The sequence below is a fragment of the Staurois parvus genome, unplaced genomic scaffold (genome assembly GCF_062004578.1).
Source record: "Staurois parvus isolate SC_StPar_1 unplaced genomic scaffold, SC_StPar_1.0 ptg000088l, whole genome shotgun sequence".
Lineage (NCBI taxonomy): Eukaryota > Metazoa > Chordata > Amphibia > Anura > Ranidae > Staurois > Staurois parvus.
In genome coordinates, this window is record NW_028317884.1 from 740,791 (window position 1) to 756,711 (window position 15,921).

At 43.0% G+C, this 15,921-nt stretch overlaps 1 protein-coding gene across 1 annotated transcript in view; it reads right to left on the reverse strand.

Annotated features, from left to right (window-relative positions):
* Positions 1-15,921, reverse strand: part of FLT4 (fms related receptor tyrosine kinase 4) — a 336,901-nt gene that overhangs the window by 95,676 nt on the left and 225,304 nt on the right. The window contains exon 10 of the mRNA XM_089670245.1: positions 2,922-3,084. Within this exon, the coding sequence (XP_089526371.1) occupies positions 2,922-3,084 (163 nt within the window). The remainder of the gene's footprint in view (positions 1-2,921; positions 3,085-15,921) is intronic.

Sequence of the window (15,921 nt, forward strand, 5' to 3'; positions counted from 1 at the left end):
TGGGGTTGTCAACTTATCAATTTAAATACGAACACAATGCAATCTTTTACAGGTTATGTCGCTAAGAAGGCCACAGAAAATGTTGTGATTGAGTCTAATCAACCATGGAGCCTATATAACCAAAGGAATAATAGCTGTAGCTGCACAGGTTGCTGCAAGTGGGTTCAGGTGCCATTGGGTTACGCTGCAATTTCCTATTATACACAGGAGGAGTAGATGGGGCCACTGAGTCCCTTTTCCCCTGTTATCACTTACTGTACATGTATTGGAACATAAAGATGCATCCTTCATATAGTTATCCCCCTCGTTTTAGAATTATAGTATCTTAACAATGATTGAAGTGAAGTGCTCACCTCCTTCCTGGCCTGGCTTGGAGGCATTTAGTCTGTGTAACATTGTGGCCTCCTTCACACCACACAAAAACTCAGGAAAAAAATGCACATATTTGATGTGCTTGTAATATTTTAAAACTTGGTAGTGAGTTACAAGATGAGAGCCAGCATCAGGGAAATGATCGGTGTGAAATATGTATGGACACAAGAACTAAGAAGACCCCAGAATTTACATGATAGTTTCATCTCTGGGACTGAATAGTCCAGAAAGTAGATGCTGACCCTGGATGATGCCTTCTGGAGAGAAAAGCAGATGAAGGCATTGTCAGTAGGAATACTGAGATCTCTGAGAGGTGATGAGTAACTGTAAGGCACCATTCGCACCAGCGTTTAGCCATGCTGTGAATCCCAGCTGCAAGAATCTACTGATTCCTGCTGCTGTTATTGACTGCTAAGCAGATAGCAGTGGCCCCTGAGCCTGTGCACTGCAATGACAGGCTGTCCAAGACCACAGCTATTACTGACTCTTTGCACAGCCAGCTATCCCCTGAAGCTGGCCAATTGGGAGATCAAGTGAGCAGCGCCCAGGGAATGGGTCAGTATACACTTTCTCTACAGGCTAGTTAGTATAGGACTTAGAATTGTGGTGGGAGCAAGTTTAAGATTAGATTTTAGATTAGATTTTAGGCTTGACCTCTATTTTAACACAAAAAAAAATCTGGTCCTGAATAAACCTTAACTAGTTGGGAAAAAGGGGGGCTTTCTCAGGAAAACAGGTGTAGGTGTAGTCTTTGGCAGTAAAGGGGGAAAATCCAAGAAATTGATAGCTGAGTCTGTAATATGTCTATTTGGAAACCTGTTTTTATTCTGAATATTTTCCCCCAATTGTCTGTTTTTTTAGTACTGTCCAGCTGTTCCACTTATTCTCCTTTTTTGCTGCAAGCTATATTTATTTCTTAACGATCACTGTTTATTTGACTTTTTAAGTAAATGTTTGATAAAACTACCAGAAAGGAAAATGGTATTCTATTACTGACAAAAACAATGAAAATATTTAAAATATTTAAAAAAAAATACATCCCTACTTTATCCTTCCCTTTTTTAATTATTTTAAGAGTCTCTCTATTTCCTAGAGCCAGGGACTATGTTACCACTGGGAAAAAGACTGCTGAAAAATTGAGTGCACCTGTTGCAAAAGTGCCTGTGTATGGAGAATGCCTGGCTGAAGAGTCCTTAATATAACTACAACTTTGTGAGCTTGAGCTGATGATGATGATGAAAATATTATGTTACTGCATTTAAAGAATTCCTGTAAAGGTTTGAGATGTATGTCTCTAGTGACACTATCTAAAACAGTCTTCCTCTATATTTCTACCCCAGTAGAACCTCTTAAATAAATTTCAGGTTTCAAGGAATGCCTACTAAAACCAATTTATCGGGGGTCAATGGCAAAAATGCCCATTATAGCATTGGTTAGAACACCACCCTTCAATACAGATAAAAAAAAATGGTATTGTGCCACTGGATTTACCAAGTGGTGTTGGTCCTGCAACTTTTCAGGCAGCATCTTATGGTAGGGCAGTCAGACAGTACTTAAGGAAACCCTAACAACCTCTTGAGGAACCCATAGTTTCCATGGAACCCTAGTTGAAAATGGCTGACCTAAAGAAACATGTGGTGGACTAAGCTGTGGCTAAAGGCAATGGAAAATTGGGCGTTGAGTGTTAAGTATGCATCGTGTAGTCACACTGAAAATCTACCTGTCCCTAAGCCCTGTGGAGGAGTCGGAATCACCTGGAGAAGGATATATGAGATCTCCTTGGATAAGCCTAGAGAACAAAAGGTGAAACCAGAGTCCTGCCTGCAGAGAAATAAATTTCATAGGGTTACATTCTAGGAAGCCCTCTACTCAGTATGCCCCTGTGCGCTGCAAGATGAAATTGTGCACACTAGTTGAATGTTTATAGAGCTATAGGCTCCTGGTGGTATGACTGATCATGATTCAGGTTATATGTTTGAGACATTCCCTCGTCCAACTTTAACCTGCCACTATTTACTCTTGGCCCTTTCCATTAGGTCAACCAGTGAGGTGAGCCCACATGAACATTATGTTATGGGGCTTTGAGATTTCTAGCTGCACTCCTGTGTGTTAGTTAGAATTGTCAGTTAAAGTTAAACTCTGGGGAAAATAAAATCCTCCTTTGCAGTGGGCTGCTCCTGTACTGCAAGGATTAACTTCTCATTTAGGTCTAGGGGACAAAAAAAGGCAATTTTACTTACCTGATCCTGCAGGATCCTCTGATTTGTAAGACTCGTCCCTGCAAACTCTTCTTCCCTATGCTTCAAGAGCTGGATACCCTTTTAAATCATTAAGACCAATGCACAGCCCTGCACTGGACATAAGGACAACAAGGAACAATCCATTTTCCAAGCATAGGGCAGTAGAGGAGTGTCAACTGTTTGGGGAGCAGAGGATCAGGTAAGTAGAAGTGTTTTTAGCAGTGTCCTGAACGTAAATGGTGCATTGAGCTTTTGTCTGAATTTGTCCTATTTAGAAATTATTAAATTTAGCAGTCCATAGGAACATACACACTGCGTCGGCTGTACACCCTGCATGGTGTCCATGGTCGCCACTGCCACTGGATGGATGTAGGAGCAGGAACCCCAAATACTGTGCAGGTCAAGACATGTTGGCTACCTTGAGCATAGATATTTGGAGATGACGTCTCTTTCTCGTGGATCTGTGGGGGAACTGTAACAGATATTGTTTGTTAACAAAAAAATAAAAATAAAAAAAAAGTATACAGTTAAAAGCCATTTGATAAATACAGCCAGTTATTAATTAAAGTATTACTAAACCCAGGACCCTGCATTCACTGTATCTGGTCTCCCACAGTACACACAACATGGAAATGCAGTTATTTTAGTAAATGAAAACTGCTAAGTACCTTTCTTTATCAGCAGTTAGAGCAGTCTTGTGACTTCTATCAATGTCCTGCATAGCAAATGTTAACGCTTGTAGGAGGAGTTTTCATTATCCTGTAGGAGGATGTAGAACCCCTGACCTCTGTCTGGAGAGTGCTGATTGGCCCTGTGTTGATCACATGCACTCTCCTAAAAAAAAAAAACACCTCTCTAGCAATACACAGCAAACTGAGCATGTGCTGAGTGACTCAACACGATATGTCTTATCAGGAGATAAGAGGGGGACACTGGAAGAAGGGGAGGATCAGAGAAGTCAGGATAAAATGGCCTTTTTACACAATGCAAAGGATTAACCCCTTAGGTTCCACAATGAGTATAACAAGCATGTTGTACTGCATATACAGACTGACAGATTTTACTGTTGTGGGTTTAGTAACACTTTAAGATAGCTGCACTATGTGCTCATCCATGGAGTAAGTAAGACTGGCCATACACAACTCATATTTTAAGCTGTGGGTGGCCTTATTGGCACCACCAAATTCTAATCTGAAAATTCAAGCAGAAAATTCTTAGACAACATGGGGTTTATTGACTAAAGCTAGTGAGTGCAAAATCAGGTTCACTTCTGCATAGAAACCAATCAGCTTCCAGGTTGTATTGCCAAAGCTTAATTCAGCAAGCCTAGGTTAGAACCTGATTGTCTATCATGCACAGGTGCACCAGATTTCCCCTAACGTGACTACAGCCAATCAGGTGCCACCACTATTCAACTCACAGCACCCATGGTTGTCAGAATGCAATAGATGGCAGGGGAGATTTAGTATGGATGTGGGAATCCCAATGTGCTTAAGTTCATCAAATCAAGGGTGTATGCTAACTTATTTTGGTGAGGTCTGCATACTTGGCAGTGCTACATGTCCTGCTTTAATGAGAAATGCAGCCAGTTTCACAAGATACATGCAAGCCTCGAATGACTTTTAGTACAAAATGTTCATGTTTGATGGGAGCATTTCTGTAATAAATAATTGCTGCAATTGGAGTATAAGCCAGAGAGCAGTCACAAGCTAGTGAACAAGCTTCACAATGACTCAATTTGTGCATGTCGGAATAAACCCTTAGGTATTTAAAAAAATGTTTTAATGTCAGAATAAATTTACAATGATATTGTTTTTTTGCGTCAAAGCTGACAATTACAATAGCCCTTTTATTACGATGAGAAGTCAAACAAAAACAAAAGGTGTAGTGTCTAACATCAGATGTCCCTTAGCGGATACAATCAGAAACATGTGTGTGACAAGGCACGACAGAGCTAGGGGGTGATAGAGAACACAGGTTCACTGGGGAATTTTTAGACGAAAAACATGAAGTTTCCCAGAAGACCTCAATATGTAGGTGTGGAAAATGTGGAGTTTATGGTGGATATAAACCCTAATTGAATATGACTTAGTTTGCTTAATTGCCGTGTATCATAAATCCTTGCCTGTGTTTTAAATAAAATAAAAAAGGAAAATTCTACATACATGCACTACAGCCATTTTTTAGGATCCAGAGGGTGACAACGGCGGGCCATGTCTAAGGATAGCCATATACTATACAATTTGCTTGCAATTTTCTGTCCAATTTCTGCCCAATTTCCTTTAGATTTACCTCCAACTATTTAGTGCAAGTGCCTGCCTAATTGGATACAATTGAAAGTGTTGTTAGGTTTGACCTCATATTATATGGTTTTTGGTAAATCTAAACCAAAATTCTCAAAAAAATTGTATAATGTATGGCCAGCCTATGTGATGTGTTGGAACAGCTCTCTTTTCTCTATCAGAAGCCCATATGACAGAATGACAACATAGGAGCACAACTGGGAGATCAGGACAGAGCATTGTTACTCTATAACTGGAAGATTGTGAAAAAGAACCCAAATGGCAGGATTGACAGGTGTTATTTTAGTGAAAGCTACAGAATGAAAATAATCAAAAGTTGCTTTTGAAAGTAAAGCCCAACTCCAGGAAGTTAACAAAATCTACCCTTGCAGTGGGAGCCCCATTCTCATCGCAGTGCAAAGGTTAAAAACATATTAAAGTAGAACTATAGGCAAACCTTTTTTTTCATTTTGGATAAAGTAAGAGAGGGTTATAACCCCGTGTTTAATCTGTGTCCCATTGGAGAGATTTACCTTCATTTCCTGTTCCTTAGCTAAAACAGAAAGTGAGAGGAAATCCCTGCAAATTGAGGGAATCCCTTAGGCTTCATGTACAGGAGCATATCCTGAACTCGAGTTTAGGAGCTTTTGGCATTTTTTTACCAAAGCTCCTAAACTCAACTCTGTAAAAGCCTATGTGTCCATGTATACTGGAATTAAAAAAAATTGATAGTAGTAATGGCGGCGATCAGCGACTTATAGTGGGACTGTGGGCGGGCATTCTGGCACCTGGGATGGAACTAACTGCCACTTACATCCCAATTACACTAATACAGTGATCAGTGCTATTAAAAAGTACTGACACTGTACTAATGACACTGGGCAAAAAGGGGTTAACATCTGGGGCGATCAAAGGGTTAACTGTGTGCTGTGTATGTTTCACATTATGTGCTGTGTGTTTTACTAGGGAGACAAGCTGCTCTGTATTGCTCTGCTGTGCAAAGCAATACAAAGCAGCCTGTTCGTGCTTTACACATAGACCTCTCCCCTTTGATCATTCCTTGGCGATCGCTGGGTGCCGGCGGGAAATTTCCGGCCAGGACCCAGTGACGACAGCTGTAGCCACCAGTGGTGGCGCAGGCAGGGCAGCATGCACGCTCGCCCCCTACCCGGAAATGCAAAATCACATATATATGTATGATTTTGTGCAGCCCTGCCGCCCTGTAGCAGTAGATCTGCTATAGGGCAGCAGGGAAGCAGTTAAAGGATAAGTTCACATTTCGTAACATGTTACATGTTACACCCATATTCAGGGTGTAACATGTAATTTGTAACATGTTATGATCAGACCTGCCCCCGCCCCCCCTTGCTCCCTACTTTGACAGCTAGCGGGGGATCTACTCCCCCCTCGATAGCTGTCAAATTGAAAAAAAAACATGTTCTGTGAATGAGAGGCTACAAGTCCTGACAGCCTTAGCGGCTGTTGGCTTGTAGTCCTCAGTGAACTACCACGGCACTGAGGAGCACCGTGGTACTTCATTCATTTTTCCTGTCAGTATACCTGCTTGCCCGTACATCCCGTATGGGCAAGCAAATATACTGACAGGTCTGCAGACCTGCATAGCACCAGTGGATCTGCTGATCACTGGTGCAATGCATTACAGGCTCCTGCAGACAAAAATAATAAATGCACATTTTTTTACCTGAAAAAAAATGTGCATTTAATATTTTTTACTAAACAGTGAACTTATCCTTTAAGTGGTACCCTTTAATAATCAAAATTGCATATTGAAATCTGAAGTATTGCATTTCCCCATTTTAGATAAAGTAGGGAAGGGTTAAAATCTCTGTAAATTTTTTCCCCATCCTTGTCCCATTTGAGAGGTTTACTTTCATTTCATGTCCTGTAGGCACAACAGAGAGGAAATCTTAAAGTGAAGGAAATCCTCTCCTCACACAGCTGTCCCTGCGCAAGTGTTCCCAATGGAAGATTTCCTCTCTTTTCCTGTTCTAGTGACAGCTCAGCATTTTGGATTTTCACTCACTTTCATTCTTTGTGTCAGTGGTTAGCAGGACTTACAGTATACAGCGGAAAATTATCAGTGCAGAGCCAAGAAAGAGGGTGCCCATAATGTAGCATTGAGGAGGCGCCTCACACCGCCGGAGCCTCACGAAGGTCCGGCAGCTCATCTCCACGTGGATGATACTTATGTTTTTATACAATAAATCATTAAATACTACACTATGGGCACCCTCTTTCTTGGCTCTGCGCTGTGCTGATAATTTTCAGAATTGCATGTGAAGGACAGCTGCAGAGCAGCTCCGAATACAGAGGAGGGAGATTCTTTCCAGGCTGCACATCCAATCCACCTTAAAGGGGACCTCTGGCAGATTATATCATGTATACAAATTGCGTATTTATAATGCGCATTTGGTGAGTGCGCATTTTTACTATATTCCCTGCACTTCACCGAACAGAATATTATCACATGGAATGTATTTGAGATCACCTGAGAATCGGATCTTCACATCTAAAAATGTCAGAATTTCACCACCACATGAACTTTTATCCATTTATATCAGGGGTCCTCAAACTACGGCCCGCGGGCCACATGCGGCCCGCCGAGGCTATTTATCCGGCCCGCCAGCAGCGGCGGGACAGGAAGGGACACTAAGTACAGGGGCGGGCAGGGGGCTGCTGTATCTTACCTGGCTCCGGTCCCAGTCCCACGACGATCCAGTCCAGGAAGCGTTGCTCCTTCATTCACTCTGGCCACTCCCTCACTCCTGCTGCTTTGTCTCCGCCTCCTCACGGGTGATTGGGCGCCAGAACTGTAGCTCAGAAAAGGCACACAGGCGGCCAATCACCTGCGAGGAGGCGGAGACGAGTGGCCCTGCGAACATCGAGTGAGAGAGAGACCGGAGTGAAGAAGGACAGCTGACAGGTAAGTGTGCCGTGCTGATGGTGCTGCTGCAACCAGGTATGCTGGCTGCAGCAGCACCATGCTGGAGCAGGGGTCAGCAAGTTAAGTGTCAGTGGGAGGAATATTGCCCCATCATTGGTGTCACTGATACTAATAATGGGGCATTATTCCTCCACTAACACCAATGATGGGGCACTATTCCTCCCCCCCCCTGACACCAACGATGGGGCACTATTCCTCCCCCCCACTGACACCAACGATGGGGCACTATTCCTCCCCCCACTGACACCAACGATGGGGCACTATTCTTCCCCCCACTGACACCAACGATGGGGCACTATTCCTCCCCCCACTGACACCAACGATGGGGCACTATTCCTCCCCCCCACTGACACCAATGATGGGGCACTATTCCTCCTCCCACTGACACCAATAATGGGGCACTATTCCTCCCCCCACTGACACTAATGATGGGGCACTATTCCTCCCACTGACACCAATGATGGGGCACTATTCCTCCCACTGACACCAATGATGGGGCACCATTCCTCCCACTGATACCAATGATGGGGCACTATTCCTCCCACTGACACCAGTGATGGGGCACTATTCCTCCCACTGACACCAATGATGGGACACTATTCCTCCCACTGACACCAATGATGGGGCACTATTCCTCCCACTGACACCAATGATGGGGCACATTTCTTCCCACTGACACCAATGATGGGGCACGTTTCTTCCCACTGACACCAATGATGGGGCACTATTCCTCCCACTGACATTATTGAAGGGGCACGATTCTTCCCACTGACACCAATGATGGGGCACTGTTCCTCCCACTGACACCAATGATGGGGCACTGTTCCTTCCACTGACACCAATGATGGGGCACTATTCCTCCCACTGACACCAATGATGGGACACTATTCCTCCCACTGACACCAATGATGGGACACTATTCCTCCCACTGACACCAATGATGGGACACTATTTCTCCCACTGACACCAATGATGCGGCACTATTCCTCCCACTGACACCAATGATGGGGCACGTTTCTTCCCACTGGCACCAATGATGGGGCACGTCCCCCCCCCCACACACTGACACCAACGATGGGGCACTATTCCTCCCACTGACACCAATGATGGGGCACTATAACAGGTGTGCAAATACCAAGTACTAGTCTGTAAATACAGCCAGCATACACAGGAGTGCTTTGGCCTCTTCACAGCAAGATGGATTTTTAACCCCTTCACACCTAAGGGTGAAACAAATCTAAATGCCTAAGCACAATTTTGCAACCTTGACATGTGTCAGTAAAACCGTACATATCATCACAACTACTTTTTACATCCAGGTGAATTATACCTTGTTTTTTTCAGGACAAATTGGGCTTTCATTTGGTGGTAATTGGTAATGGATATCTCCTGATTTTTTTTCATTATGGAAGGAAAACTGGCCCAAAATAGTAAACAAAAATCATGTTTTTAAATTTAGCGGTGTGTTTTTTGTTTAACCATAACCTACCATCAAAGAACAACCCAAAATAAATTTTCCAGCTCTTGGCAATCACAGCGATACTATATGTGTGTATGTTATTTGTTGTCTGTACCCGTAGTACAACCCAGAAACAATAGTGCACATTTTGTTTTTTGTTTTGTTTACCTAAAACACACTGACACCAATTTTTTTTTAATCCTGACCTTTGACCTTTGACCATGACCTTGACCCAAACACTTACCCTGGCACTGAACTAGATCAAACCTTGATCTAGGTATTTTTTCTTTATTTTATATTTTATTTTTTTTATATTTAGTTATCTTTTTTTTTTTCTTTTAACAAACATTTCTTTTCCCCTCTATGCCAGGAGTTAGTGGCGCACTCTCTGCAGAAAGACAGGTACGCAAATATGCGCCCCCATGGAAAAAAAGCCCAGTTCTGTGAGGCCGCATATTTGTGTTACGTCGGTGTCAAGGAGTTAAGCTTGGCAGTGTATAAAGTCCTAAATTACAGAACTGCATGCTTTAGTGATTCACACTTTTTAGGTAACACAAAATAAGGTGAACAGCGATGTCCAAAGCAACCAGTAGTATCAATCATTATTAAAGAAGAACCACCGTGGAAATGCTGCAAGCAAGATTCTCGTTAAATGCACCACACTAAAAACAACAGATGTGAACCATGCTGTGTCTGCTGGTTTAGCAATGCAGCTTCCTATTCACTTCTCCAGCTCCAGCCTGCTTATTGGGCAATGAATCAGCAGCATCACTTTTCTTCAGTTAACGGGGTGAAGAACTAAAAAGCAATAAATTGAACCAGGAAGCAACAGTATGATCATCCTGTGTTCCTGTACAAAGTGGCAGAGGTGTGTACATACAGTTGTGGCCAAAATTATTCAACCCCCAATGCTGTAAAGGGGTTTAGGGACTATAGTGTACATTTGGAATTGTATTCAGAATCAAATCCTACAAGGACGTTGTAACTACCCAAATGCAACTAAAATGACATCAATTGTTTATGTAATACAGTAGTAAATGGTTCTTATGTGGTTTCTTCATTGCCACAATTATTCAACCCCTTAAAGACTACCACTCTGAAGAACAGAGGTTCATACAGGTGCTTTCCATCAGGTATTGAAAACACCTGTGGATGTCACCGAGCAGCAATCAAGCATAATAAGCACCAATTAGGCAGCTTTAAAATGACTGTGATACTCAGCTCCTTCTAGACATTTACTGGTGTGGTTACAAACATGGTGAAGGCAAGAGAATGGTCCAGGAAGACAAGAGAAGAGGTGATTTCTCTTCACAGGAAGGGCAATGGCTATAAGAAGATTGCAAAGATGTTAAACATACCAAGAGACACCTTAGGAAGCATCATTCGCAAATTCAAGGCAAAGGGCACTGTTGAAACGCTACCTGGTCGTGGCAGAAAGAAGATGCTGACTTCGACTGCTGTGCGCTACCTGAAGCGTAGAGTGGAGAGAAGTCCCCGTGTGACTGCTGAGGAACTGAGAAAAGATTTGTCAGATGTGGGTACAGAAGTTTCAGCCCAGACAATAAGACGCACACTGCGTAATGAAGGCCTCCGTGCCAGAACTCCCAGGCGTACCCCCTTGCTGTCTCCAAAGAATAAGAAGAGTCGACTGCAGTATGCCAAAAGCCATGTGGACAAACCACAAAAGTTGTGGGATAGTGTTCTGTGGACTGATGAAACAAAATTAGAACTGTTTGGGCCCATGGATCAACGCTATGTTTGGAGGAGGAAGAACAAGGCCTATGATGAAAAGAACACCTTGCCTACTGTGAAGCATGGTGGAGGGTCAATCATGCTTTGGGGCTGTTTTGCTTCTGCAGGTACAGGGAAGCTTCAGCGTGTGCAAGGTACCATGAATTCTCTTCAGTACCAGGAGATATTGGATGGAAACGTGATGCAGTCCGTCACACACCTGAGGCTTGGGAGACGTTGGACCTTTCAACAGGACAATGATCCCAAGCATACCTCCAAGTCCACTAGAGCATGGTTGCAGAGGAAAGGCTGGAACATTTTGGAGTGGCCATCGCAGTCACCAGACTTAAATCCGATTGAGAACCTCTGGTGGGACTTAAAGAAAGCAGTTGCAGTGCGCAAGCCTAAGAATGTGACTGAACTGGAGGCCTTTGCCCATGAAGAATGGGCGAAGATACCCGTAGATCGCTGCAAGACACTTGTGTCAAGCTATGCTTCACGTTTAAAAGCTGTTATAACTGTAAAAGGATGCTGTACTAAGTACTAAGATTGAATGTCACTTGGGGGTTGAATAAAACTGATAATGCTGTGAGCACAGAAAAGACATTTGTGGTTATTTCATTATAACTGTTATGTTATATTTGTCTGACCTACAAGTGCCTCTTTAATGTAAATGTAAGCAAGATGACTGAATGATCAAAAGCAATGTCAAACTGGCCAAAACACTCAATTTCAGTGGGGGTTGAATAATTTTGGCCACAACTGTACCTAAAACCAGATCTCTAATGCACTGCGGGCCCCCTTTACATTGTCTGGCGGAAGCTAAGCAGGGTAGTGTGTGGTCCAGTGCCTAGGCGCAACAATGCACTTCACACAGATAAATAGGATAACTGAGTTGGGTTCGTCCATTCATCTCTATGGAGCATGAATCTGCGCTTATGTAGACACTTGATTTTTTAAAACTGTAGAGCGCAAAATCTGGTGCAACTGCGCATGGTAGCCAATCAGCTTATAACTTCAGCTTGCTCAGTTAGGCCCCTTTCACACAGGCATTCCATATGTCCGTTTTTCATCTGTCCATTTACGGATGAAAAACGGACACCCATGTATTTCTATGGACTAGCGGATGTAAACGGATGATTATCTGTTTACATCCGTTAATGTCCACATCCGTTAATATCTGTCTTTTGAACGGAAGAAAGCCCTATTTTTCTTCCATTAAAAAATGGAAAGGTTGAAAACAGATGTAAACGGACAAAAATGGATTTAAGCAGACAAAAACAGATGTAAACAGATGAAAACGGATGTAAACGGATGAAAAGCGGATGTAAACTGATGGAAAACATGAAAACTGATGAAAAACTGATGTGAACTGATGAAAAACTGATATAAACTAATGAAAAACTGACTTGAACTGATGAAAAATACGGAACGCCTGTATGAAAGTGGCCTTAAGCTTTGATGAAAAAAAAAATGGAAGCTCTCCATTTTTAGTAAATCAACACCTTGCTATTAACCTCTGCTGCCTTTAGACATAGACCTGCTGCTTCATATACCAATTCTACTGTATTCTACTTCTAATAGAGGTAATATACTTGTTTTGTGGGCAGTTGTCAGGAACCATCGCGACGCATGGGTCTACACATGCGTAGGTGTCTGCCGAGACGTATAGGTGGCAGGGCACTAGGACCCAGGCGTACCTGTCGTCTGGACAGTACTAGACAGGCACTAGGACCCAGGCTACGCCTGTCAGGTGCAGGGCGGCCTATTTAAGCTAGCCCTGCACAGACACTTGTTGCCGAATGGTCTTTGTATCCTGTTACCTGTGTGTGAGTACTTCTGATCTGGATTGTTTTGACCTTGTTGCCTTCTCCCGTCCTGACCCCTTGGCTTGCCTGACTCTGCTCCCGGATGTTCCCGTTTAGATCTGACCTCCTGGTATTGACCCTGCGTGTGACCCGACTATCCTTTGCCTACCGTTTTGTACCTTACCGATCCTCTAGTTATCGTCCCGGCCTGCATGACTCTGATTTAGCTCATCCATCCATCCACCCCGCAGGGATCACTAGGCTCCCTTACATCAGACTCCTAGCTCCCTGGAGCCCCTGTCAGACTCCTCTACCCCTGTTGGAGATACCTGGTAGTTGCGACCTGGTACCGGAGCGCTCCAAGTCCATCCCCACCATCAGGGGCCCTGGTGAACAAGTGCTCCGGTGCTTAGACTCCGCACGCTGGGGAGGCTCTACCGGGGGACTGATAGAGGTGCTGTCAGGCGGTCCCTTACAGCAGTTTTACAACTTTCCATCAGAATTCAACCACAGTCAATGATTACATTTATTTTCCAGCATCAGCTGACTAAACAAAATGGGTGAAGAAATTGCAAATGGAAAATGGCTTTCGGCTGCCAACCAATTTCTACCATTAGTTCCATCACCTGATAAACAAATGTGTGAAGATTACACTCAAGGAAAGCTCCAAAACATTCATCAAAATTGTCAAATGTATAGCCAGCAGGGACTTTCTCAAAAAAGTATCCATATTAATTATTCAGAATGATCATTTTAACATTAAAGCCTATCTCCAGCCAAAATGGTTTACTTTGTTTTGAACAGATAAATGAAAGGTTAGAGCCTTTTTCAGGTTTTAATTGCCATCTGTGTCCCTGTTGGAGAAATTTCTGCCTACATTCTGTCTAGAGAGGAAGCTAAGGGAGAACCCATCAATGGCGCCACACACAAAAACACATTTTACAGTGGGGAAGGGTTCAAACTCCCAACATTGTACTTATTACTGTCTCAGTCACATCTAGGGATAAGCTTATGTTTGCTCTGATCTGTGTTCATGTCCGAACTGGGAAGTCAGTTGTCATTCTTGAGCCAATGAGCTGGAGACAGAGAATTTCTCAGCCCATAGCTGACTTACACAAAACAGCAGCTTGTGACATTAGTGACCTAATATGTCTACATTGTCATATTGGGTCAACCATCCCTGCCCCTTTGTGTACTGTACATTGTGTCCCGGAATGACAGCTGACTTTCGGGTTTGAACACAAACTTGGTTCAGAACAAACAAAAGCTCATTCCTAGTCACAACCTCATTCACATTTCTTGTAGGGTGTAACTAGGACATGAAGTGAGAGAAAATCTCCCCAACTCATAGACAGGAGTTACAAGGAGATAAACATATTAACTCTTCCCCACTCTACCTCTATCCAAAACTAAAAAAATAATTTTTTCTGGAATTAGGTTTTAACTCCATGATCTACCAAGCAGCTTCATAAGGTCTAAGCAATCTTTTCTACAGTGACACCTTAAGAACAACCTCAGGCAAACAAAGGCCTCCTGTGGTTCATTTAAAAAGATCTTCAAAAGTAATGAAATCATGTTTCAGTCCACCTAATGTAACAAGTATGTACTATACTTTGCAAGAAAAGGTATTTGACTTTATTTCAGTAATAATGCTTTAGTTTCCAAACTATCTTGAAGAACACCAGCATCTGCTGAGCCTCAGCCTCCACCCAACCAGAGCATCTATGAAGTTTCTGTGTGATTCTGTTGAAGACTCTGGGCGACCCCATGAATATAGCTTGGTGCTTGGGGACCCAGAGTTTGCACTAAACCCCTGAGCACACAAGGTCAAACACTGAGATTCTACAGTTGTGGACAATGACCTTAACATCTGCATATAATCAAATACTAAGTTTGTGTAATGAACGGTTGCAGCTTAGACCTTGAAGAATGATGGTAATTTTGGAGCATTACCAAAAAGTTAATTCACCCATAAAATTGTTCCCTACAAATGTAATATTTGCTTTGATATCACATGAAAATTTTATTAGCTAGTTCATATACTTTAAGCTGTGTTATTTTGACTTCAATGGTAAATAGAGGTTGCTATGGAATCTGGAAGCAGGATTACATTTTGCAAATACATTTTGTGCTGCAAGTTGGAGATGTAAAATAAGTTATTTAAATTGTATTTATAACCTACAAAAAGGTACAAAATAATGTCAGACTTCTATAAAGTTTGGAGTTCTTTAGCTATTGACTCTGCAGACAGTTGGTGACTTCTGCGCACTGTGCGCTTCAGCATACACTGACCCCGCTCTGTCATTTTATGTGCCCTACCACTTAATGGCTGAGTTGCTGTTTTTCCCAGTTGCTTCCACTTTGTTATAATGCCACTAACATTTGATCATGGAATATTTAGTAGCAAAGAAATTTCACGGATGCTTGAATTCACTGAGCTTCTGAGAGCAACCCATTCTTTCACAAATGTTTGTAGAAGCAGTCTGCATGCCTGGGTGCTTTATTTCATACACCTTTGGTCATTGAGAAGATTGGAACACCTAAATCCAATGATTTGGAAGGGTGTCCCAATACTTTTGGCAATATAGTGTATATCACCTTACTTGATAGTGAGGACTTGTATGGCTTGGCTGTGGGATGTTTGTGCTGAATCAGATACCCCAAAGAAGCTTTCAGCATGGTATGACAGAGGTAACTAAAGAATAACGTCAGTATATTAGAAACCATCAACAAGCTATATGGGGTGTGGCTTGGTGCTCGAGCCGCATGGCAGCACACTGTCAGAGCTCTGGGGAGAAGTCGGTTTCAGAGCCCCTTAAATGCTACACAGTGGGGCAACAATGGACAGCATTGTTAAGCCCACATCCCACAACAGCCCACATCGCTAGATCCAGAAACGTTTTCAAAGTAACGGCACACAGAGGAGCGGCCCTGCAGGGGGCAAGATGGTGCCTATACACCATGAGGAGGTTCACAGTGAGGAGTCCCTGCTAGCTTCTGAGGATATGGTAAGAGAGGACACTCGCTCCGATCCACCACTCACATATTCTGAGATGACACAGAT